At 36.1% G+C, this 27,727-nt stretch overlaps 2 protein-coding genes and 1 long non-coding RNA gene across 3 annotated transcripts in view; 2 read left to right on the top strand and 1 right to left on the bottom strand.

Annotated features, from left to right (window-relative positions):
• The window catches only part of LOC117327798 (phosphatidylinositol phosphatase PTPRQ-like), a gene marked incomplete at its 5' end in the record, with an annotated part of 49,779 nt that extends 29,901 nt beyond the window's left edge, over positions 1-19,878 (bottom strand). The window contains 1 exon segment of the mRNA XM_033884979.1: positions 19,772-19,878. Within this exon segment, the coding sequence (XP_033740870.1) occupies positions 19,772-19,878 (107 nt within the window).
• LOC117327797 (platelet binding protein GspB-like) overlaps positions 1-27,727 on the top strand; it is a gene marked incomplete in the record, with an annotated part of 631,084 nt that overhangs the window by 421,100 nt on the left and 182,257 nt on the right.
• On the top strand, positions 11,091-12,478 carry LOC117327803. Its single transcript, XR_004532730.1, has 2 exons — positions 11,091-11,426; positions 11,645-12,478. It is a non-coding gene; the product is annotated as an uncharacterized LOC117327803 (long non-coding RNA).

The raw sequence follows: 27,727 nt of genomic DNA, 5'->3' as shown, positions 1-27,727 counted from the left end.
GATAGGTAGGGTAGGGTTGGTTCCAGGTATTTAGGTCAGCAGGCACAATTACTGATGATTGTTTGTCTGCTACCTCACATGTAGTGGTATGGAAGATTGATGTATACTGAAAAATAACAAAGGAATATTCTATTTCATTTGACATAATTTACACAAGTATTGATAGCAACTTCGTCAGGTGACACATGCCAACCTAATTATTTCAATATTTACGCTATTGGTGACATAAAAAAAAAAAAAAAACCCCACTAGAACAGATGATTAAATTTTAAATAAGGATGCCATTGAAATATTTTAACTCAAGGAATTTATAAATCAGAAAATATTCAATTCTGTCTACTGGCTCAAGTTTTATCATAATGATAAATTGTTAATAGTAAAACAATTTGTTCTTGTATCCAGTATCCATGAACAGATGAGATCAAACCATTAATTTTATAGTTGATATATATATATGACCCTGCAGACAGATAGACATTGTTATTATACAATATTCCTTGTCCAGACATTGCCTTTATCCAATACTATTTAACCATTTTTACTTCATTACCCAAGAGCATGATGTACAGGTAAAGATGACCTCGTGGACACATGTACTCCCCTCTAGCACTGTGAGTCTGTACCCCATCAGGTTACCGTTGGTAATCGTAGGTTTGGTCCAGTTCATGGTAAACTGTCGACTCTGTACCTGTGATACAGCTATAGTATCAGGTGGGAGTGACACTGTAAAAAGGGGAAGAGAGAAAATAGATATTATGTAACATAAATAACAGAAGCTGTGGGAGCTTGTACATGTATATGCTCAACAAATGCACTGCAATCGTTGACAGATTTCTGTTTATTTAGTTTACGAAACGTTCTCCTTTTAATAAATTTCCGTCTTTTGGTTTTGGGTGGAGGTGGTTCCATGGTGTGTGTGTGTGTGTGTGTGTAAAGTGTCCAGAGATAAAAGGCTAAGGTAAGAATTACGGTTTGGGGGAAGATGACAATAACTCATTGATGTGGTCCATTTCAGCCTGTTCACTATTTTCCTTTAGGTGGTCTGTTAGTTCACTGATTTCCTTGTTGATGGCTGCGACTCGGGAAGCCCAATAGTCTTTTAAAAGAGATACTAGGGATCTTTCCAAAACAAGATGTGCATGTTCCCACTTTAGGAGGAATGTGGCGTTGGGTGTCTGGTATTTGTGGTTTAATACAAACCCTCAAGGTTTTGGGTGCAGTGTCTTTGAGTAGGCATTGTGATAGGTAATCCAGATGGTGTTGGGTCCTGGCTAACTTGATCGTAAGTTTCCTACACGCCCGGTAATGTGCGACATTAGACTTGGACACTCTAATGGTGGGGTTGGTGTCCGTATCGCCATCAAGGTTGGTATTTTCCGAGTTTTCCGGAGAAGAGTTCATTCTGGATCTTTTCTTTGGATTGGATTCTGGCAATATAAACGGTGCCTTGAAATGACTTTTGGTGGTCGTTGTGGTGGGGTGGCCATATAGTATAGTGCTGGTCGAAAGGTTGGATGGATCCTAAAAAGGATGCAAAGGATCTCCGCAAGAAATACAAAGTAAAAAGGTAGTGTGGTAAAACCAACACAGGAGGCGGAGGAGTCCAATGTCCTATCAGTAAAGGTAGGTTGATGTTTCGGTGATGGAATCCTAGGTGGATACTTAAGTATTCTAGCAGAGCTCCATAGACGAAAGGTAATCACAAATAGATAAGGGATGGAGCATCAACACAAAGGATTCCGTAAACAGACAGACACACACAGAGGCACAGACAAATTGATGTGGTAAAATCTGTATCTGCCTATTCTCCTATTTTTTATATTCTACTCACTTGCAGCTTTGGTTGTACATCCTATCTGTGAGCTGTATAAACTTTGGTTAGTATATGTCACTGCATCATTGACTGTAGACACACTGAATACATATATCGTTTCTGTAAAGAAAAATGCATACATTTCATGCAAAGAACAGGCGCAAACATCAAAGATCCACTGAAAGGTAAAACAAGAGACCCAGAGTCCCTTAATCACTAACAAGATTAGTGGATTTGACCAAATGTCGAAATATGTTTTTGTTCAATTTGTTCATAGCTTTATTTGTTGATGTCAAAAAATGTTATATATGGTTATGGGAAAGGGATCTCAACTGCTTCAAAGATAAAACTTAGAAACAAAGTCCACACTCCCTAGGGGTGTGAAAAGACCACAGGGTTTACTTTTGCAAAACCTGACTATGTTTTAAGAAACTAAGTCCCTTGGTGTGGGGGCAGACCACTGGGCCTATTCTAACATAAGGATGTGTTTATCTCTTTATGCCCAGCAATACTCTATATGGTTATGGGGTCAGAATCCAACGCTTTCAATTCAAATATACCACAAAAGGAACTAATTATAAATCTCTAGGGGTGTTTATAGCCCCACACCAAGGGATCAATTTTGAATCACCACCCCATAACAATGCTACAAGTCAATTTCTTTATTTAAATCCAATCAGCAGTTATGAGGAAGAAGTCAATTGTTGACGGACAGACAGATGGAAGCCGGACAACAGAAGCTGGCCGCCTGATGCCGGGGTATGGATAACTTCACCTTGGTCCTTTGGAGCAGGTGAGCTTACAAGAAATGTAATACAGAGAGGAATATTCCATGATTTTCAGTTTCCCAATTATTGTCTTCTTCTTGTTGTCAAGAATACTGTTTCAATCAGAATGCTGCTAGTCACAGCTGATATCTTTTAAAGTACAGATTACCACACATTAAATATACTTAATAGTCATTAATTTGGTACGCATATGAATAAGAGTCCAGTATGGACAATTTAGTTCATTGTAGTTATCCAGTTATACTGAAAACCTGTTAAAAACATGTTTGTCTCTCTAAGGATTTCAAAAATTAAACCAGATACAAAAGTATGGTTACTGTTAAAAGAAAACAGATTTCGATTCCATCATACCTTGGTGTAGACCATCAACAATATACTCTGTCAGACTTGATGTCGTGGTAAACATAGCTACAGTTGTTATACTGTTGACAACATAATGTTGGATGTCTCCCCTCGGCAGGGAGGGGGCTGTCCAGCCCAGAGTGATGGTCTGATCTGTGGTGGCCTTACAATCAAGTGATGTAGGAGGATCTGGGGCTATAAAATAGAAAGCATATAAATTCGTTTATGTTTAAATATACACAGGCAACACTTAATCATTCTAAAACAAGTGATATATATTTACAAAATCTGCTAAAATATCTCCTTAGGCTTATTAGTATGCTTGAATAATGACTTGTGAATTTGATAATTACTTGTGAATTTGATACCGGTAATGACTTGTAAATTTGATAATGACTTGTGAATTTGATAATGACTTGTGAATTTGATAATGCTTAACAGCTAGATTCCAAGTCATAACAAAGTTATTATGTCAACTAAGGCAAAGCGCATTGATAGCAAATAAATAATTCAATAATGCCAAATCAATAAAAATATTAATAATCATTCGTTGCTTTTAGGATGAGGCAGCTATAGTGATATTGAAAGTCTTGGAAAAACTGTTTGTCAACTGAAGAACCTTTCCCTGAGGTTAAGAACCTTTAACCAGGTATCTTACCATCATTGAGGTGAGCCATTCTGTTACTTTTATAATTGTCAAGATGATGCTACAACATTATACTAAACTGCTAAAGGCATTTTCTACCACAATATACTGTGTCATTCCACTCTGAAGCCTTTGTATAAATGTGCCGACTGTTGGATAAATATATGTTATATACCACTAGTGGTATATGACCTTTCTGGTCTTTTGATTGGACAAGAATTTGAACTTTAACCCAAGCTGTAATTGTTATTGACATAATCAATAATCGAATGACGTCACATCACGTTTCCTTTAGATTCAAGCGATATTATTGTGGAAGAAACAGGTCACAGGACTCGTGATTGTTGGATATGGAATTTATTTCACACTGGTAAGTTATTTTTTATAAGTTGCAAAAGACACTCGCTAAAGCTTGTGTCTTTTGTATTTTTAAAAAATAACTTACTCGAGTGAAATAAATTCAATATCCAACAATTGCTCGTTGTGTAACCTCTATATCTTACAGGGACCACGGAACCAAATGATTTCCCATAGACGGTAATGTTAACGTTTATCACTGTACTGCTTAAATGGAGTTTTCAACACTGGTCCAGTAGCAATAATTTTGAAGTATGTCATCTCGGAAACCTCTAAATGGAATTATAAAAAATTCTACCAATTTGAACTTTTTTTATATGGGGGCCGCCATCTTGTATTGAAATCAGCACCAAAAATCCATCTAAATTAACAACAAAATACACACTTACTTACCTCCCCCTGACAAAAACAGGCTAGCAAAAAAATAACTGTTTTTCTATATATTTTACATCTATATGTATTGCCCGACCCACATATTAAAACTTTGGAAACTTCTCTCACCTTAATATCCAATCAGTAGGCCCCGATGTATTCACCTTCCTATTAAATCTTCTGCCCAAACGGGGAAAACCCACATTCTATTTTTGATTTGGTTCTGTGGTCCCTACACTTTGCAACTGATAACACTTCATGAACATAAATGAACTGGTTTTAAAATAGTTGACCTCCAGTTGGAACTGACAAAGTTGTTAATTGTTGCTGAATGAGGTCTCATTGTTAAGAGTACTTTGAAGTGTTATAAGGACTCTGAGGCCTTTAGTTATAAATTGTTGTAGTAAAAGTAATCTTGGGATTTGTTATGTACACCAATCAGAGGATGCCTGGCACTGTAATGCTTTTTATAGCGACATGGTGGAAACCATTATATAATCTACATAACTGTAAGAACAACTAAATCAGAGCCATGAAATCAAATTTCACTTCAATAATCTTAGCTTTAATTATTGCTGTTTTGCATAAATGTACATGAATCACGACAGAAGAAGTCAAACAATCAGTTCTGAAATGCTGTGTATGTCATTCTTTCATGATAGACACTGATCACAGGCCCATGAGGTCTCCTATATATGCCAGATTTGGTTTCCTAATATGCCTACTTTTCACTATTATTATAACTTTCAAGCCTAAAGCCTTAGGATATTAGGATTCTTTGCCCTAACAACGGCAGGGGTACATTTCTTGTAGTTTAGAATTATTTTCAATGAAAATTTAATTCTACTCTAAACCCTGATCTCTGCTACAACTTTCAATATATGATTATCTTTCAAATGAATAGGCCCCAATTATTCCTTTTTCCTTGGAACAGTACTACTTACTTTTTGACACTGTCCTGAATGTAGCCTCAAGAGGATCACTTCTCTCATTACCACTTACTGTGGTAATAGTTATGTTGTACCTTTGTCCGTCTAATACCCCACTACTGTAGGTTATAGATTGTGTAGATGTAGTGGTGGGGTTTAGTGCTGGTGTAGTTATGACATCATATCTAGTATGGATACCACTAGGGGGGGTCCAGGATAATTTTATCTCTGGACCATCAACATCTGTCGCTGTAAACCCTGATGGCGTTGTCGGTTCTACAAGGAAGAAAAGTTGTACAATTACCAAGTCAAACAATAGGATACATAATAGTATTTAGGACTCATAATAGATTAAGTATCTTGCTATATGGCACGACAGCATAGGATCGTCGGTGATTTCAGTTTCCTGAGGAACACAAACAACCAGGCCTACCCTGGATCAAACTACACACCTGGGATATTCACCTGATATTGTATTGTCTGATGTTCTGGGGACCGAATAAATTTGGTGTTCATATGTGCTATTATATTATATATATGCAACAAAGTATCTCATATATGCAGTTAGGGATGATTACATCACATGAATTTGACGACTGTTTTATCCGAAATTAAACACTCTACATAAAAACAATTTTATTTGACATTCATGTACTATATCATCATTATCAAATCAAAATGGTTTCCACATTGAATAGCTTAACTTTATTGGAAAACTAAGATGTAAATGTTAATTTTTTTCTCCCAAAATAAAATTTACTTAACAATTGCTGATAAAAAAGTGTACATAATAGATCTAATCCTGTAATTAAATATATATAAGCAATATCCTACACAATTCTGGCTGTGATGATACCGTTTCTATGTGATCTGATTTTGATCACCTGATCAGTGTTATCGTGACAAACCCGGTGCTTAAGTAATGTAGACTATTATTGTTTTTCTGCCGTCATCTATATTCTTTATTATTTATCTGAGTTTTGGCCTTAGTTTTATTCCAATATAAAGGGATAATTATGGCAACCTTATTAAGTCTCCCCCAAAATGTATTGTTTATGAGAGTATTCATGCCACATGTAGCTATATACTCTGCAAACATCTGGTTTCTAGTCCAATGTGCTACACAGACGGAGTCTAACAGGTAGTGAGGCATAACATTTCCTGGTTTGTATATTGTAATATTACAATGCTATTCTTTCTCTGGAATAGGTTTGCAACATACAGATGTAAAATCATCTAGTTATTAGTTGCAGGATAAACATGTTCAGCTATCAGACAATACTCTTATCTTCACAGTATTGTGGTAATCTGTTGCTGAGACTATGTCTACACAGCTATAAACACACTGCCTACAATGAGAGGGAGAATGGTAAGATTAGTGAGATGATCGAGTTTATCCCACATAGATGCCAAATATGTTTAGCTTAGGATGTTTATGTTTATCAAATGTATTGAGTATAGGTATGAAACTCTGTTTAATTAGACATGCACAGTGATCTTTGAGGTATCTTTTATATGTTCATGCCATTGGGTTTAATAAGATGTTTGTACTAATTAAATCATATAAAATCCTTCTACATTTGTTCTATTTGATTTTTCTGTAGTGGTTTACATAATCGACACAATGATCAAAAGTAGACCTGAAAAGCTAAAAACATGTTTAAGACTTCTATTTATACACAATTCTATGTCCTACTGGCAGATGCTTTCAAGACGAACACAATTTACATTCGCTACCCTGCAATTTTTTTAAGTTGTCTGCAATTGTGTGATTGGTATGGAAACTGGACACATCTGGTAAATTTCACAATATTTATAGGGTTTGAATTTGGTATAAATACATAATAAATGAATGAATTAAAAATGTGCATATTCAGTTTTTTTTTTTGTTTTTTTTGTTTTTGTTTTTTTTTGTTTTTTTCCTTTTTGTTCATCTTTCCGGGACAAATAGTGGGCCTGATTCTCCACTGAGTGTTGTATTTAGTTTCAACAAGAGATTTCAGAAGGATCTTGTTAACATTTGTACCTATGCTTGATCTGATATTAGGTCCATATAAGACTGGGTTGTCTCTTATACTACTTCTTTTATCATTTGAAAATAATTAGTTATTAAGAATCTGCAAAAAAGAAAAGAAAAACTGAAAAAGATCTATCAAGAGCTTTCTGAGAAATAGTGATAACAAACTTTAACTAATAAATTAGACTGTTAGGATCTACGAAATACATGTAAACAGTGATCATTTTGAAGTTACATATCAATTAACTGGCATGACTGATTCAACCGTCGAAATCCAACTAACAGCTTTACATATAACCATTGAATAACTCACTCGTCATGCTCTACTTTGTTTATGGTTGTATCGTGTCTATGGTATCTAAATGAATTTGGAGGCGGATTTATTGAATATCCAAGCTAGTGCAGACACACAGCACTAGATTTTAATGTGAAAGGTAGATTTTTTCATGCAAATATGATATTTATTCCATCAAAGTTAAGCACATTATATATAATGAGCATGTTTTATGTATCAACTTGACAATTACTGTGCAACCTAGGTACATGTATACTGTTTAAACGAAAGAATGTCCCTTTAAACGTAACGTACACCCTTCTGTGGAAGCTATAGTCTAGATAAAGGTATCTGATGGTTTCATCTGATATCCTTTATTACATAATATCTATTGAATATGTAAGTCTAATTTGTTAATTTGATACTTTAACATTGGTTCTGATTGGTTACAAACTCAAAGAACACAATTGCCATTTGATTTGATTAGTTTACACGAAAGCTTACAAAACTTACTCATTGTTGTAGGAGTTGAAGTAGAAACAATTTGTTCCTGATCACGACTTCCAGACTCCACAGATCTGACAGAGAAGGTATAGGTCTGACCTGGTGTAAACCCCGCCAACTGTACAGCTGTGTTTAGTTCGGCATTGTAGAATGTGTTACCACTAATGGTCTCAGTAGGTGTCCAGTATACTTCGTACCTGTTGACCTGATTGGTGTATTCTGAAGGAGGTGTCCAGCTGATGCTGACCATGTCTGTTCCTTCTTTTACCAATATAACGTTGGTCACCACTAGTTTGGACACTGCATTGATCAAGGTATAACATTTAATGTACTCAAATTTTAAAACCTTTAGAATCTTCATTGTCAAAGACATCATCAATCTTGCTTTAAACTCTGTAAAATCCTGCTAACTCAAAAGGTTCAGATCAAGAGTTTGAGAGTTTAATGGAATGAGTTGAGCTTTGCCACCAAAAGTAATTGTCTATGTTTTGTGGTAGGGATCAATGTATGACTCTTGACCTTCCAACCTTGACCAATGGCCACTAAAACCTTATAAAAAATGATGCTATTTCAATATCATGAATATGAACTAAATACATTTTAAAAGGGCTTCATGTGATAATCAATTTGATGCACAGGCTTAACACATTGTAACAGAAGGTAAAATAAAGACCAGGGAAAATTAAATTAAATTGGGCAACATGCATGAAAACATATGACATAGCAAGTTTCGTAAAAAAAATATTATTGTGTCAAAAGATATTGTGCAGAAAGCAAATCAGCCATTCAGGTCACAGCAACCTCATTAAATATGCACAGCATATGCCGATTATAAACCTGAACGAGGGATTTAGGTCTACCAAGCAAGTTTCATCTGATCATTCCTTCATTGTGCGGAAAGCGAATCAGGACGGATGGATAAATGGAACCCATTTATATACAGAGCAACCCGCTTATTTGCATAGCCCTTTTTCCATGACAAAATATGCAAATAACCGGAGTATTCGTATAGGCGGAGTTGGGTTTTGGCCCCTCTTATACACATGTAGATCGTCACGTAGGTACTCAAAATGGGCGCTATATGATTGTTTACGTTATTTGCATTAAAAACATATTTAAAAAAAAAAATAAAATATAAGAGTTAATACGAAATACATGGGTTGTTATTCTTTGTAAATGTACAAATATTTGCATACACTTCATCGTTTAATACTTGTCACTCCGAGTCTCTGGGTCCGATATTGGTCATACACGCATGCATGGGTTGGCACTACGATGTACAATGTCATCGTTTCAATTAACATTCATTATCGTCTCGAGATGCGTTGTGTTCCTGCTATGAGTATATTAGTTGTTTGATCATAAATGATGAACTGCTGAAGCAATAGACTGTCTTAAATGACCGTGACATGTGTATTGTCGTTTGGGTTTGTTTTGGAAAATGGCGCACACACATAAAGAGTTGTCGTTCATTACACATATGCCCCCACAATGCAACGCGCCTAGTAAACAATCATGGAGATCGCAACCTGCCTCAGCGAGTGTTCAAGTACACAGAACACAGGTTTGGATCGATGCTATAATAAATAAACAAATCTCATCAAAAGATGAGACATATAAATATTTTATTCAGTAATTCTGCTGCACATTGCTACTGATATGGTCTGGATAATAACTAAATGTCGATATCGATGCATCGAACGTAACCTGTAATGACGAAGTGTGAAGCAATGATAAGATAACGTTGTACATCATGTCGAATCAATATGTAAGTTAAAACACATTTCATAAAACTTTTATTACGGTAAAATCACAAAAATACCCTAAAATCAATTAAAATTTTTCAATTTTTTGGAATTTTCATATGCATATGCAAATACACGGGATTAAATTTTAAAGATAAAGAAGAAAAAAATCGGGACCTGAGAATTTTATGCAAATAAGCGGGATATTCAAATAACCGATATGCAAATAAGTGGGCTCCTCTGTATCCCCTGCAAACTTCTTTGGACGGGGGATAACAAAGCTTAACAAATACACATCGCAACAGAAATTGTTGACAGAGAGAATGGATTACTATCGGGAATTTGTCAGATACAGGGCCCCAATTATAGTTATATGATCAGCACAATTCATGTACTTACTTAAAACACACATTCCACCGTTAGTGGAATACCCATTACTGTCAAAGTATGTTGATTTACATCTGCAGATGTTGGTACCTCCAGTAGCAGCTTGAATACATTCCGAATTGGAGTCAGCACATGTTATGCCACCATCACATACAACATTGAGACCAGCATCTGGAAAAAAAGTAGAATTCTTTTCAAGAATTGCTGGTCTTTACTTCATTTTTGACTTTGACATTTTGATACTAAATGTATACTTAAGAAATAATCAACGATGACTCTTGTATTGTTGCAGGATATACAACGAGAACGAGGATATTTTGCAATTAAATTGATAAAGAAGGCCGCAGGCTTGAGTTATTAATTAAAATTGCAAAATATCCGAGTCCGAGTTGTATATCCTGCAACAATACATGAGTCAAAGTTGATTATTTCTATTCTACCATGAACTGTTTAGTTCTAAGATCGACCTCTTTCTAATAGAAAAACAGCAAAGAAACCAAGGAAAACCTTGTAATTTATTTCTTGAGTATTGCATTATTTGTTGAAAGAAAGAAAAAGGGGGGGGGGGGGGGGGGGGGGGGGGGGCTAAGTAGGATTCAAACTCGCGTCGTGATAAAAAAATCATTGAACGACTAACCCATTAGCCCACTTGGCTATAGTAACCTTATACGAAAAAGGGTGAATATCAAATATATGAAATTGTAACAGATGTGACTCACGACCATGTATTATTGGCACGAGCGTGTATTATTGGCACGAACGTGTATTATTGGAAAATAATACATGGTTTTAAACCAATCAAACTGGCATTGCATAGCAAACATGGTAGAATTCCTAATAAGATTTTATCATTCTATCATATATCACTCATTCAGTCAAATAAACAAGAGGCCCTGTTGGGATTATGTATATATGTTGTTTATATGGAGAATATCCAGAATATGGGGTAGTCGTTACAGCCCGTGGCAGATGTATACCTCGTGGCAAGTCGTATTTTGCCTACTCAAGTCGTTACGTTTACACCCCGTGTGCTATACGGTAAACAAGGCGATGATTGGATAAGGTAAGTCATGTGAGGTTAACTGACCAATCGTTGCAAGAGTATGTCTGGGAGAGTGGTGTGAGGTCTGCGACACGGCAGTAACGTTTGCGGGAGTGGACCGAGTTGTTGGGTCCTGCGGGCCGTGTTGCGGCAATGACATCTCATGGTGAGGTGATAATTTGATACAGCAGGAAAGCTGGAGCCGTAAGGGTAAGTAATTTCCCGTAGCAAACCATTTATTTGTTCATATTTCGGGTTTTACAAGCGAACACAGACCAGTATTAACCACATGTCATACTGTACTGATATTATCGTGTTGCGAGAATTGTCGCGGTGAATTTTGTTGTATTGTGAAATGCATAGAAATTAAGGATAGCGGTATGTAAATGGCTAGGTGGTAAATTGTTGTTTTGTACCATAATTTATAGCTGACATGGTTGGGGCTTAGGACCGCCAGCTGAAACAGGGCAGTTAAGCAGACCAGTTCGGGGCCATGTGAGGAGCCTTAGTGGTACAGTCGCACTCAAGTCATGTTTTATGCATCAGAGGCGTGCGTCACCTGTGTTACGAAGTTCCGGTGTAAACTTCCGGAGTAACTACTTCCGGCGAGATGTCAGCAAGTGGTTGAACTTAGTTGTGAACCTCAGGAACGGAGTGTCGGTTCCGTCCTATGTATCTACAATTGCGGTAACGTACGGTATACTTTGTGTACGTCCAGTCGTAACATCGTCAAGGTTCCTGAAATACTCAGTCAGAAACTGAACAAGGAGGACTGGAGATAGTATCCAGTATATATTACTGAACACTACAGGTTCAGTTCTCGAACATTATATACCAAGTTATTGCTGCGTACCCTACGTAGCCAGTGACATTGTCAGTTGTCGTCGTAGCTGTGATGAACTGTCAGATGATTAGATTTTGCATATAATTGTGTTATAACTAAGTTGTGTATAAAAGTGTAATATTTTCACGTGTGCATTCAATCCTGGAATACAGACCAGTGTTACTGTGTACTTATGATGACTAGGAAATGTAATTGAATATTTCTGATTCATTCTACCCTAGAACTAGGTGATATTATCATACGTAATTGGATAATTGTCTATAATTAATCAAGTAATTTGTATGATATAACTGTACTGCTTTCATAGAATAGGGAGAGCGAGAAAGAGGCCTATCTTGTGAGAGAGAGAGTGAAGCTATTCAAGTCATTGTAAATACCATTTACACTTGTTTCTTTTATTATTAAATTGTTGAATTTAGAATGTGGTGGTGTTGTATGTTTCCTGCAATAGAGCTTCAGTACTAGCCACTCGGTATCGCAACAGGCCCAGAGGGCCTGCATCACTCACCTGGACATTTCAATTATCATATTGCAAAACACTTTTATACATGCCAATTGGTTTCAATAAGAAAATTAAAATTGACTTTGATTTAGGTGGAAAGCATTAAACACTTTAAATTAATTTTCTTGAATTTTCTATTTTGTCTATTGGCCATTTTGTTTTGATAGACATTTTGTTTTAAGATTATTCCAAAATTGATCATGCATATCTAAAGACCAAGGGGAACCAACATATGAAATTTAAGAATTAAGAATTACAATTCTATATGGCATCATACATCAAGCAAAAGAGTATACTAAAGTATATTCAGCCTGTATCTCTCATCTGCTTCAGCTAACTAATGAAACTTAAAAAGTTGATTAAGGCCATTTTTCGGAAGTAGAGGCTGCAAGCCGATTATCTCTTCTTTAAAGCAAAAGAGAAGGTCAAGTCCATTTAATTGCAAAATATTTTAGCCTTTTATCACAACATACTTCTTTCCAAATCACAATGACTATATAGATCACTGGCTTATCTATTATCAAAAGATACTAGCTACAAGGTAAATACAATTAATCAGGAAACTGTTATTGAGAAGATGTTGTTAAAACATTTGGTTTATGATAAGTTATTTAAAGATATTTGAACCCGAGAAATTTGGCAACTGGCCCAATAGTATTTACTGAACCCCTACATGTAGGTTATTGATAGAAAGTTTTTAAAAAGAATTCTTACACTTTCAACCTCAAATTGACCTTGAAAATTTATTTAAACAAACTTGGTAGCACTTAATCCTTAGCATGTGAGTAGCCAAGTATCAGGACCCTGGGCATCCATGTTATTGAGAAGAGGTTGTTAAAAAGGAAAAGCTGACGCCTGGCCAAATGGTCAGCCAATGGCTAGACACCTCAATGCAGGTATTAGTTCACTTGCCCTTTTGGTATAGAAATAAGACAATTTCTGTATAACATGTACAAAGTATACTTTACTCTATACAATGTGACTTTATGTAAGTGTGAGTAATCAGAGGAAGTGATTTACTTACTGATAGTAATAGTTTTCGAACTTGTCTGTACTTCCTGTTGACTGTCACGACTTCCATCCTCAATAGATTTTACATAGAAGTCATACATTTGTCCTGGTGTAAATCCTGTCAGTCTGACTGATGTGGTCTTGGCAGCATTGTAGTTTGATGTTCCATTAGGTAACGCTGGATTCCAGTGTACCTCGTACCTATTGACCTGGTCACTCCCAGGTGATGGGGCCACCCATTGTATAGTCACAGTACTGGTACCTTCTACACCTACTGACAAACTTGTCACTACCAACCCACTCACTGAAAACAAAACAGTCAATAATACTTAACTGATGGTAAGATAACATTCATCATTTAAATTATAAAGGGTCATTTTCTTGTAAACTGTGCTTTCACAACAGTAAGTGATACTAATCTAGTTTGTTATACTATGAAGACCACTTTCAAAACATATAAAGACATTACTTAACTTTACTCTGTTCTTCGACCTTGATGAATTGCTAAAGAGGACAGGAGAAAAAGGTCCGTAATAGCCTTGAATGTCACCTGACTTTCATCTTATAGTCTCTGGGATATTTAATTTTGGTTTTTATATGAAATATAACCATCAAAATAAACATTTACTTTTTTCCTAACGTCTCCCTTGAAAATGCCTTATTTTGGCTTTAAGCATTTGCCTCTGTCAGGAAGGTTTTGGGTTTTATTCGCTGGCAGAGGCATTATCATAGTGTAATATGAAATATTAGGCAGGTTTTCAACACAGCAGATATGGGGCCTTCATCACAGGACATCTCATGTCAGCTTGTTAACTACACAGTCATGTGCAAATCTTAAAGAACCTACTGGTTTTTACGTTCTCTGTCTCTCAGCTGAACAAACTTTATCAAAGCAACTTCCACAGTCTAAATGTAATGAACAACGATAAGACTTACATGCAGATATTATCTTTGGATAATCTAATTACCCTTACCACAGTGACTGTCTTGACCACAGTCACTAGTCTGGCACCAGCTATGACCTCCTGGCAGTTATCCATAAAGGGAAATTTCACTCATGCACCTAATTTACATATTCTAATTAAAAAGCCCTTTTCTAACAAAGTAAGAATGTCAAGAGATCCAATAAGAAGACCACGTTCGGTCACATCGCTAATGACAGTTTTTCCTCAGAAATGCAATTGCTGTTCTAACTGCCAGAACAAACAGTCATACGCCCACTTTATCTAATCCAACGCCAGAACCTAGAGTCAGCTGGACTGCATACATCAACTCTATCCGCCCAGAGTAAGACATTAAGTCAAACTCCAGGTCTAAGTGATGTAACTCCCAGCTCTTGCCGACTCCTGGACATTTGAGTGACCAGGCTATTTGTACCCATGAGCTTCCGGTCAGCCATATGCATACTTCCATGTCATGTTCTCAACGGGTTGTTGGCCATAGCTTTTCAGCATCATGCTCTTCAGCACAGGGTTCAAATAGCTCTTGACTATACCCCATGTTACCCATGGGAGGTAATTATCTGCATGCTAAGGTGAGAGGCACTCCTTATCTGCAAACTTTTAACTGTAAATCTATTTTACATTGTTTGATATTTGTTGTGTAAACAGTCTTTTTAAATGGCAGTACCTACACCTGCTTAGCGCTCAGCATTTTGGGAGTGTGGCGACTAGTTTGCCTTTATTGTCAGTACAATGTGACTGGTTGAGGTCTTCTGCTGGATTTCTTTAGCAGTATATTTTAGTGAGGTAGCACTATAAAGTTGGCATTAGTTTCACGCTTTCGCTTTCACAAGGAGACAAACAAGAACAAATCACAGCAAAGGTTATTACCAGGTCTCTGCATGGTTATTGAAAATACACTGTTTAATTATTATAATGCCTATAAGTGGTTTATAAGTGGTTATTGTTCTACTACCAAGATTCACATTTACATAAAATGTTACCATGGTCACATACTTACTGCACAAAGACCGATTGCACTGTATCCCTTGTCAAATTACCCTGCCCGAAACCTCCACACTTAACATGGTTCTATGGTTACACATACTTTTTGTCTGTACAGACTTTGCCAGTTTTACTGCAATCATTGTTGTGTTGTCATTTGTTGTCAGAATACCTGAACACAGACTTAAACCTATACAAAGAACATACCTGTACCATAATTATAATTATCGTACAAACTCCACCATCTGTAATGTATCCATTGCTGCCATAGTAACGAGACATACACCTAAACACAGAACATTTAGGTCACCGTGGTTACAGACTTACTGTCTGTACTAACTCCATCTGTACTGTATCCATTGCTGTCATAGTACCCAGACTTACACCTACACACAGAACATTAGGTTACCGTGGTAACATACTTACTGGCTGTACAATCTCCACCAGTTGTACTGTATCCGTCGTTGTCATAGTAACCAGTCTGACACCTACACACATTTCCTCCTGAATCACCAGCTATACACTCAGAATTTACATCTCCACATAGAATTGTACCACATGGCTGACTCAGTTCTGCCTCTGTAAATAAACAGACAAACAGAAACTGAACTACAATTCCACATCTGATTTAAGGTTGGTCCTGTTATAGGATATGATAGGCATAGAAGACAGAGAGGAGATGTGATCCAAGTATACAAACTAACAAATGGAGGATATGAAAAAGCTGTCACTGCGGGTTGTTAATTCCAAACAATAACAAGATAACAAGAGGACATAGTCTACCACAACTGAAAAGAAAAAGTAGACTGAGAAAATATTCTTTCAGTGAGCGGGTCGTTAATTATTGGAACTCTCTTTCTAATGCTGTCGTTACGTCACCAACTATCAAAACATTTGAATCCCGATTGGATAAACATAAGGGGCCGGGCAAACTGCATGCTTTTATAACATGATATAGACAATAACGAACTGATCAATATTTCGGGGAAAAACTCATTGTAACTTCGATCTGGATATAGCTAGGCTAATATTGCCTGCATCCTGTAATATTATTACCAGTATTTTTATAATAAATGGGTAGTTTTTTGTATGTGGAATGATTTTAATTGCTAAGTTTGCTAATTATCAATTCTCATCTCAATGTTTTGATATATATTCATTCAGTTTGTATCAGTTAGAAATTAAAAATATTACATTTTTTAATAGAATGATAAGTCAATTAGTTTGGAGAGGATGTATTCATATGACTGTTACAGTAATTATACCACTATACTGATAAGCCCTGAACATTCTTAAAATTTGACTTGTATGTTCATTTCGCATTTTCAGAAAACATCAGAATGTAACTTATGTTAATGTTTGACCATTCTTTCTTTTTCTAATTTAATAGTAAGAAATGTCATGTAACCTTGTTTAGTACAATGTACCATAACATTTTAGGAAAGAAAAGTGGCCGACTACATCTTTATTTTTTTATCAATAAAATCTGAACCTGATCATCAAAAACTCAAGCATAAAAACTTTCTTCTGCTGCACATCTGTATTTTTCTAAATCACAATGATATGATGCTGAAGACCATGATGTATCAAGAAAAGAATTGGTATAGTAAACAGAACATCGTTTTGCATATATAGTCTCATCAATATCGAAATTAGAATTTACACACTACGTTAAAGTACCGCTGTAGGAGTCAATTCTTTCCCCCAATAAAACTTTCCCCGGGGAAAGAAATGGTTAGCCAAAAGTTTCCCGAGGGAAAGAATTGGCTAGCCAATTTCTTCCCCGGGGGAAACAATCAGCTAGCCAATTCTCCCCCCCCCTAGAAACTTTTAACTTTCAACTAGGGGGGGGGGATTGGCTAGCTGATTCTTTCCCTGGGGAAAGGAATCAGCTAGCCAATTGTTTCCCCGGGGAAACTTTTAGCAGGGAGGAAAGAATACCAGGTAGGCTGCTACCGGCACTTATAAATTGATGAAGGTTAAACTGCCATGTAATCAAATTAGGAATTAAGTAAGCATTTTAAAAGCATTATTATACAGATGCTGGCTTACTTGTGGTAACTGTGACGAAAACGTCAGATTCAATCTGTTGCGGAGTACTACGACTTCCTGTCTCTATTGAGATGACCTTGAAGACATATGTTGTGCTCTGTAACAACCCTGTTATAGCTGTGGTTGTTACTTTCCCTACTTGAGAGGTTCCCTCTACAGCGTTACTACCACTCAGCCTCCAGACCACAGTGTAACTGGAAACCTGAGAGGGAGTTGCAGATTCTGTCCAACTGATGGTGACACCTGTAGTAGTTACTGATGAGGATGTAACACTTGTGACCTTCAGGGCACTCACTGGAAATAATTTCATTACACAGGATTTATTACACAAACATTGGTTATAGTGAACATTCTATAATGTGTGTTTCTTATTGATATCATAATATGTGACATAAGAATACACAATAAAACAGAGTATTTATTTTCACTCTATGTAAGACAAAAGACAATGAATATAATAGCAAACCTAACAGAGAAAAACATGGCTTGATAATGTTTGATCACAGAAGGATCTTAAGAGGCACAGACGACCTTAAAAAAATCAGTTCTATGCAAGTTTCTGTACTTTTATCCTCTTTCCTATTAAATTCTATCAACATGAGGTAGTGACAGAATATAAACATCCTTCTATTACTCTGGTCATGATCTCTCTCAAAATCGAACATGCACAACCAAAGACACTCGGAAGCTGATTTATAATTCCAATTGGTATCAAAATGAATAAGTATAACTACAAAACTATAAACAATACACAACTTACCTGGAGTACAGACACCACCAGGTGTATTATAAACAATATACAACTTACTTGGAGTACAGACACCACCAGGTGTACTATAAACAATATACAACTTACTTGGAGTACAGACACCACCAGGTGTACTATAAACAATATACAACTTACATGGAGTACAGACACCACCAGGTGTATTATAAACAATATACAACTTACTTGGAGTACAGACACCACCAGGTGTATTATAAACAATATACAACTTACTTGGAGTACAGACACCACCAGGTGTATTATAAACAATATACAACTTACTTGGAGTACAGACACCACCAGGTGTACTATAAACAATATACAACTTACCTGGAGTACAGACACCACCAGGTGTACTATAAACAATATACAACTTACCTGGAGTACAGACACCACCAGGTGTACTATAAACAATATACAACTTACCTGGAGTACAGACACCACCAGGTGTACTATAAACAATTTACAACTTACCTGGAGTACAGACACCACCAGATGTACTATAAACAATATACAACTTACCTGGAGTACAGACACCACCTGGTGTACTATAAACAATATACAACTTACTTGGAGTACAGACACCACCAGGTGTACTATAAATAATATACAACTTACCTGGAGTACAGACACCACCAGGTGTACTATAAACAATATACAACTAACCTGGAGTACAGACACCACCAGGTGTACTATAAACAATATACAACTTACTTGGAGTACAGATACCACCAGGTGTATTATAAACAATATACAACTAACTTGGAGTACAGACACCACCAGGTGTACTATAAACAATATACAACTTACTTGGAGTACAGACACCACCAGGTGTACTATAAACAATATACAACTTACCTGGAGTACAGACACCACCAGGTGTACTATAATCAATATACAACTTACCTGGAGTACAGACACCACCAGTTGTACTATAAACTATATACAACTTACTTGGAGTACAGACACCACCAGGTGTACTATAAACAATATACAACTTACTTGGAGTACAGACACCACCAGGTGTACTATAAATAATATACAACTTACCTGGAGTACAGACACCACCAGGTGTACTATAAACAATATACAACTAACCTGGAGTACAGACACCACCAGGTGTACTATAAACAATATACAACTTACTTGGAGTACAGACACCACCAGGTGTATTATAAACAATATACAACTTACTTGGAGTACAGATACCACCAGGTGTATTATAAACAATATACAACTTACCTGGAGTACAGACACCGCCAGGTGTACTATAAACAATATACAACTTACTTGGAGTACAGACACAACCAGTTGCACTATAAACAATATACAACTTACTTGGAGTACAGACACCACCAGGTGTATTATAAACAATATACAACTTACTTGTAGTACAGACACCACCAGGTGTACTTTAAACAATATACAACTTACTTGAAGTACAGACACCACCAGATGTATTGTAGCCATTACTGTCGAAGTAGCCGTCATTACATCGACAATTATTTGAAGTACAGGAGGCTGTGGTGGTGTCTTCACACACCACAACAGGTGAACCACTCCCACATGACACAGACAGTGCTGCCTCTGAATAAATAAATATATCAATATAATTTTCATTCTAATTTTAAGCATTGTATTAAACAAAGACAATGAAATCCAGAAAAAAAGAACAATGGGGTAAAATACTAAAGACCCAAAATGGGTAAAAATGCTGTATATCTACATATTATAGATTTAATTTTGTTACATACTTTAGTGTGTAACTTACATAGGGACGATATATGTCACTTGATGATTTCTAATTGTATTTCTATTCTTTAATCTTACTGATCACTTACTCATTGAAACTTTAGTAGGAGAATCAGATACTACTTCCTGTGTGACTGTTCGGCTTCCCAACTCCATCGTCTTCACATTAAATGTGTAGGTAGTACCACTGGTAAAACCAGAAATAGAAGCAGATGATGCTGGTTTAAAAACATCATAGGACATCAAGCCATTAGTTGTAGCTGGGTTCCATATCACCTGGTACTTATTCACCTGACTGGTATCTGATGGCGGTGTCCAGGTCACACTCACTGTCTCTGTCCCTGGTGTGACAGATACATCGGTCACCTTTAGAGCTGACACTGTAATAAACATTGATAATTTTATACACATATGATTATCAATACTGTTTATAATACAGTGAACATGTTGTTACTGTAGAGTTGAGAGTAATTTTGGTCCTCTTAGACTAATCATTGACTCATTAACATGGTGTAGGTGGTCAGTGAAATATGTATAAAATGGTTGTGTAGCCCAATCATCTCAAACTAGAACTGTATTCCCAAACATAACTAATACCCCTAGAAGGAGCTAATGTTTTAATGGAAGACCATTATCTTATCAACAAGAGTTCCATCGATCTTACTGGTCACCATAGTGAATACTAACAGGTACAATGTTTTGTTATGAAATTAAATTGAACATACCTCAACCCTGTGACCTTGAAAGTAGATTTTAACAAACTTAGTACCAATTCATCACAGAATGGTAATTATAATTGCTTAATACTTTTTGTTATTTAGAAGAAGAGGTGTTGATATACTTCAAGGTAGGTCAAACACTCTTAATTAAGCATACCATTGTTCCATGATCCAAGTTAGAAAGAAATCCAGTAGAAATTCAACAAATGATGGTCAAAATTGTGATTTCCCTATACAGTGTATTAAACTAATAGTGAAGTTTACACCCTTTCAAAGGGCAAACACCCTAGGCTCATGAATTCACAATTTTGGTATATATATAAAGAGTATTTGATTCTACCTTATATGGGTCTGCAGAAGATGTTTTTAATTTGACCCTTTTTAGCCCTGCCCAACGGCCTAGGGGGTCAGTCATAGGCAACATGTGCATACTATCAAACTGTCATCCCATGCTGATATTGTTAAAAATGTCAGAATTGAATTTTAAAAAATCAAACAAATTATAGTCAAAAATGTGATTTCTCTATATAAGCTACCTTTCTCAGGGGCAAAACATGAGACCCCGAGGGTACTGAAATTCACAGTTTTGGTAAAGCATCATAAGACCCTTCCATCAATGAAAAGTATTTGATTCTATCTTATTTTGGTCATGAGAAGAAGATTTTTGAATTTTTAGTCACCTTGACCCTTTTGGCCTGCCCCTCAGTCCCCTGTGTGGTTGGGACCATAGAGTACACATTATATTTACCTTCAACGTAGAAGGCTGCAAAATTTTATTACAATTGGTTTAAAAGTTTCTGAGAAGTTGAAAATGTAAATTGTTTACAGGAGCACAATATACAACAGGCAATGACAGACAAAAGGCATGCAATCAGAATGGGACTTTTTGTTTTTACAGTTACCTTAGGTGACCTACAAATCAAAAAGGACTCATTTTAATATAGCAACAACAGTCCAGTGACAAATGTTTGTAACAACAATATCATCTTTTAAAGATTTGAATACATTTGACCCTGGTGACCTTGAAAGTACGTCAAGGTCATTTATTTTAACAAACTATGCAGTCCTTCATCCAATCATGCTACTAACATAATACCATATGCTGCTGGACTGCTTGATTATTAAGAAGCCAATATTGAAGTAAATTAATTGTTTACAAACAAATGATGACAGATGAAAGGCCATCACAATAGGTCACACATACACCTGTAGTAGTAACATTGAGTAGACAACACATGTCATAACATAAGATTAACATTAATGATATGATTTATAAAACTAGTCTAGATACCAATGTTAATTGCTTGGTGACTTACTAGATGTACAAGTGCCAGCATTTGGACCATATCCATCACTGTCAAAATATCCTGCCTTACACCTGCAATTCCCGCCAGTACACTCTGCATTGCCATCAGAACATTGGGACACACCAGTCAGGAGACTGTCACAGGAAGCACTTAATGCAATCTCTGAAAAAAGGCAAAAGTATATGTGTAAGATCATTAACCTCCAAAATTGGGACACTCAAATCACAGCACTGCTACAGAAATGTTTAATGATAGTTCTGGAAAAAAAGATTAGCAAACTAAACCTGCAGACCTCCAAACTTGGGACATGCCTATCAGGCCAACGCTAATGAAAACACTTTAAGCAGGCCCTGACAAATGAGAAAAGTAAATAACATAAGTTTGTTGTGCACATTTACCGTTTTACCACTGTAACACTATCAGATATAGTGATAAATATAATTACAAAATTAATACAAAACTGCATCTCCAATCTAAATTCATTTGAGATATATTTAGGTTAGATGATCATCAAATCTAAATCTGTACATCTCTACAACAAAATAACATGTAATCCTGAGTCTACTGTTTTATTCTGAATTACACAGTTTGTTCATGTCACAAAACACAGTGGCTTTAACATCTTAATACAGAAATCTTCCTACTTAATTGTACACATTCAACAATAGGCCAGTTTCACAATCGCAAAATGTAAAGAGTTATTTCCCCTGAATTTCGCGAAAACGAGGCTCAGCCTGCTGACAAGTTGACGGTCACAAGTCACAAGGGGTGTGCCTAATGAGTGTCCTGTGAGAGTTTTTTCACGCCCCGCATTTCGTTAAGTGATATTATTAAATATTTTTTTCTGTATCATACAGATGAATATCTAACCTATGAAGATGTCAAATTTGACTTTGATATAACGAGTGCATATTATACAAATGTACCGGCGAACACGAAGTTACGGTGCCATAAACATACGAGTGTCCTGTGAGGAATGAGTGTCCTGTGATTGCTTTTACACGCCCCGTAACTCATTAAATGATATTTTAAAACTATGTTTTCTGTATCATACAGATAAACATTGAGCCTATTACCATGCAAAAGTTGACTTTGATTGCACGAGTGCATATTATTTAAATGTACTGTCGAAGTTACATTGCAGGGTGTCCCGCGGGGTGTTCGCACGCCCTGTGATTTTGTTCACAGGTGGACTACAAGTACCTGTGGTGTACTAACTAGTGAGTGTCCTGTGGCGCCGTGCCAACCTCTGGTACTTTGCCGCAGGCATGGTCATGATCACTGGTGATCGAACTGCTCAAACTTTAAAACTGTGTCCGTTATATAAGAATTACAAATACACAAATACAATAGTGTTGTTATTACTATATGACCAACACACACATTTGTACATTTATGCACATGTATATAAAACATACATATAATATAGAGGATATCTGTGATACTTATTAGAGTATATATATATACACCTCTTTTATTTAATCACTCGAAAATACGCATCACATAAAATAAAAAGCAAACAGAAAATTAACAAAAGGTATAATAATTGTCCTGTTACACTTGCATTCGTTACTGCCTTTTGTTGCGATAATAATGTCCATGACCCGTACATTGACATCGACACAGCATGGGGCTGAATTGAATAGTCGCGAAACAAAACTGGTCATTGACAAGTCATCAACCACTTCACATAACTGAGGCAATAATTTACAGTGAGTTAGTTGGCATCACTAATCAATTCATATACTGTTAATCACCTTTTGAAAAAAGAACGATGTCTACAAATAATTATGGTTAATAAAATATAATGAAAAGTAAAATCCTTCAATATTTAACTAACGCTCACGATCAACATGTACACCAAGAAAATGCACAGTTTTAACTTTTAATGTAATTTCTAATTACACGTATTTATTAAAGGTGCAAATACACTGTCTACATAGTTAACGCACTTATAAAGTTTAAATACATCTAAATATATAATTGACGGCAGTACTGCTTTTTCGTACATTACCGATAACAGTTGTTTTTAACATTTAAAATGTATGGCCTTTATTTCGTAGAGTAGCGCAAAAATCTTAACCTATTTACCCTGTACCCAGTAATGACTTCAAAATAAGTTATACTATTAGTTAATATTCATATCTATTACACGCCTATCAATTTAACAAAATGTGCAAAAAACTGACAGGACACTCATCTTACACTTACTGTAAATTCGTCGTAGCATTTGCTAAAATGTACTTGTTCTATCAAAGTCAAATTTTGCACATTGATAGTAATAGACATCGCGTATATGTACGAATTGTGGGGTGTGCAAATACCGCACAGGACACTGCACCGAAAATGAATGAATTACAGTGGAACTTCGTTAACTCGAACTCGGATAACTCGAATACCCCGCTTAACTCGAAGTACCTCGCCGGTCCCGGCCGAATTCTCTCTTTATCTTTTAAAAAAAACTCGGAAAATTCGAATTCGGATAACTCGAAAAACTCGGATAATACGAAGTAAAAATTTGGTCCCAACAATAAAAATCCTACTTGAAATGTTCGAATAACTCGAAGTATAATTTTCGTCGATCGGTTGCAAACGCCGACATTTTTTAAGAGCTAAATTCCGTTTGTAATACTGAACATATCGGCACTACTAACCTACATGCTATTATAAGTGTTTCATAAATTCATAAAAGAAATTGTCGGTTGAATCTTATAACAACAAGTCTTGGTGATAAAAAGTACTGCTTTACTTACATCAGGTAATTTCCCAAGGCGGTCGCCGATATCAGTACACACGATAGTCAACAACTCATCTACCCGTTCGCTCAAGCGGAACTAATCTCTGACCCACCGGTAGATCTACCCGGCTGATGTTTTTACAGATGTAGAAATGACACAGTCACCGGCGCCTATTAAATCTTTAAACTGCTGAAACAATAGCGTAATTACTGCCGAGGTGTTCAGAGTACAACTGTAACGGTCAGTGCTGTCTATTAAATCGGATAAACGCCAACTCAGTAACATTTTATACGCAGCCCAACTTCCGGTGCTAATACACATGGAAATGGCGTGGTTATCAATAAAAGTAAGTAGGCCGATCAAACAGTATTTTATATATGTCAAATAAAAGGTAATGGTTCTGTTACGTTTTGAATGCAATCTGTGTTAAACTTAAACGGTTATTTGTTTTGACATTAATAACTTGTTATTTTGTCGAATTCCGTTTTATCGTTTACCTTTTGCAAACATGACTTGCACATAAGATCGTTATTGAAGTGACTAAGTGAAAGAAACTTTATCGTGACTGTATATTGGCAAAACTATACCAAATTACAAGTGACATAACGAAACATTACATATATATTTACATGTATTGACCAGTCTTCACACTAAACTGATGAGCGACAGAGCGAAGTTATAATGATTATATAATGTTGACAAATATTGACCAAACTTTTCACCAAAAACGATAACTCGCTTAATTCGAACACTCGGATAACTCGAAGTTTGTTCGTGGTCCCGTCGACTTCGAGTTAACGAAGTTCCACTGTATTATGCTTTCTTCGCATCAAACTCGATGTCAATTTTTGCATGTTAATAGGTTCGATGTTCATCCGTATGATGCAGAAGGAATTAACAGAAAATACTATTTAACGAATTACGGGGCAAAAACTCTCACAGGACACTCATTCCTCACAGGTTACTCATTCCTCACAGGACATATGTATATGTATTGCACCGTAACTTCGCCGGTACATTTGCATATTATTCACTAGTCTAATCAGAGTCAAATTTTGCATATTAATCTATTAGATGTCCATCTATATGATACAGCAACTATAATTTTGAAATATCATTTAATGAATTACGGGGTGTGAAAAAAACGCTCAGGACACGCATTCACTTTAACAAATTTTATTGACGAACCATGACGTTATTCACCTGTCAACCTGTTTGTACAGGACAACTTTTCAGAAATTGACAAATTTTATGTATTAATAACAGATTACCAGCACATTAGCTTATATATAATGTATAAGTTACTTTACCCTATTAATCGTTGCTATATATTGTTCAATTAGATATTAAAACCTCTAATTCAAGTATCTTATAGCAATTCATTGATTTATCATAAATGTGTTAATTACATGTAAAAGGATCAGCACAAACCGGCTATTTTCGGAGTCAAACATCAATGAAAAAAGTGTCATGAAGCACTTTGAAAAAAGGTTTCAGCAGTTTAATTAATTACCAGTGATCCATGCCTACGAGATAATTATGGAGTTGGTGAAAATTAAATTCGACCATTTTCCTCAAGTCTCCACTCCATATGCGATCTTTTGCTGACATTTGCAATTGCTCGTAGGAAATTTCTTTCTCTACGTCAAGCGCCGCGCCTTAAATAGGTCAATCCCGGCGGTAGAGTCCGATACATCACTGGCATCTATATTATCCGCGGCATTTAACTTGATTTAAAGAGAAATACGTCTCGCTATTAGAGCGGATTTGTTTCCTGTTACATTCTCACCGCTGTATTTTTAAATCTCTTTCAACTCAGCAACCTTCAGTTTGTTTAAATCTTCCGTGTTGTTCAACTTAAAATTCAAAGCCGACATTGTTGACATTGGAGACAAACACGGAAGTGTCTCTCAGCAGGCTGAGCCTCGTTTTCAGAAATATTCAAGGGAAATAACTCTAAATTGTAGTCGATTGCGGGGATTGTGAAAGGGGTCTATTGTGACTTTTAACCTATAAACATCACACAATAGATACTTAATGAGGTTTACATCCATGAGAGCATTATTAGCTCTGTCTATATATCACCTGCCAAAGTCAGGTTTACATCAATAGAGACATATATATTAAGTAAATTTTTATCCCATATTAATATGCCTGTTTCACAAATGATATGGAACATGATAATCTTCTTAACAGTTTGTTATTGTTTTTGTTTACACACTGCAGTGTGTAACCACTTTCGTAGTCTCTGATTGATCATTTCTGACCAATAACTTACTAGTTGATTGGCTTGATTCAAGTTCAAGTTGAACCTCTAACCTTTGACTAAGCATGAACTTCTTTTATTATTATCCCTTTGGCATTGAGGTCAAGGTCACAGTGACCTAATGGTAGGGAATTGCATATCATTTGTATACTGTAGGTGATGCAAGTATGCAAGTATTGTAGAAATATCTTAAACTGTTTTTGAGTAAATTAATTAGACCAAGATCAAAATCTTTTATTGACATTTAACCTTTAGGTCAAGGTTGCAATGATCCAATGACAGTGCACTGCACATCATAAGTGGGTGACAAAGGTATACAGCTACATTCATCAAGAAACATTAATTAGAAAATGTGCCCTTATTATCACAGTGCCCTAATGGCAGTGCACTCCACATCGGTTTGAATTAAGTGATGCAATTTTACAGCAAGTTTGTCAAGCTATCTTTAATGGCTATATATAAGTTAAGATTTAGACAAGAAATTATTAAAAGAAACAGAAGAACAAGAACCACAACAAGAACCAGTTCTTTATCAGTAAGTTTCCGTTCACCCAAAGGGAAAACATACTTTTGTTTTTATACCATTTCGGTTTATGTTTAACTCTTTC

The sequence above is a fragment of the Pecten maximus genome, chromosome 5 (assembly GCF_902652985.1).
Source record: "Pecten maximus chromosome 5, xPecMax1.1, whole genome shotgun sequence".
Taxonomy (NCBI): domain Eukaryota; kingdom Metazoa; phylum Mollusca; class Bivalvia; order Pectinida; family Pectinidae; genus Pecten; species Pecten maximus.
The sequence above is the reverse complement of the archived record's forward strand: the minus strand, read 5'-3'. Positions and strand labels throughout refer to the sequence as shown.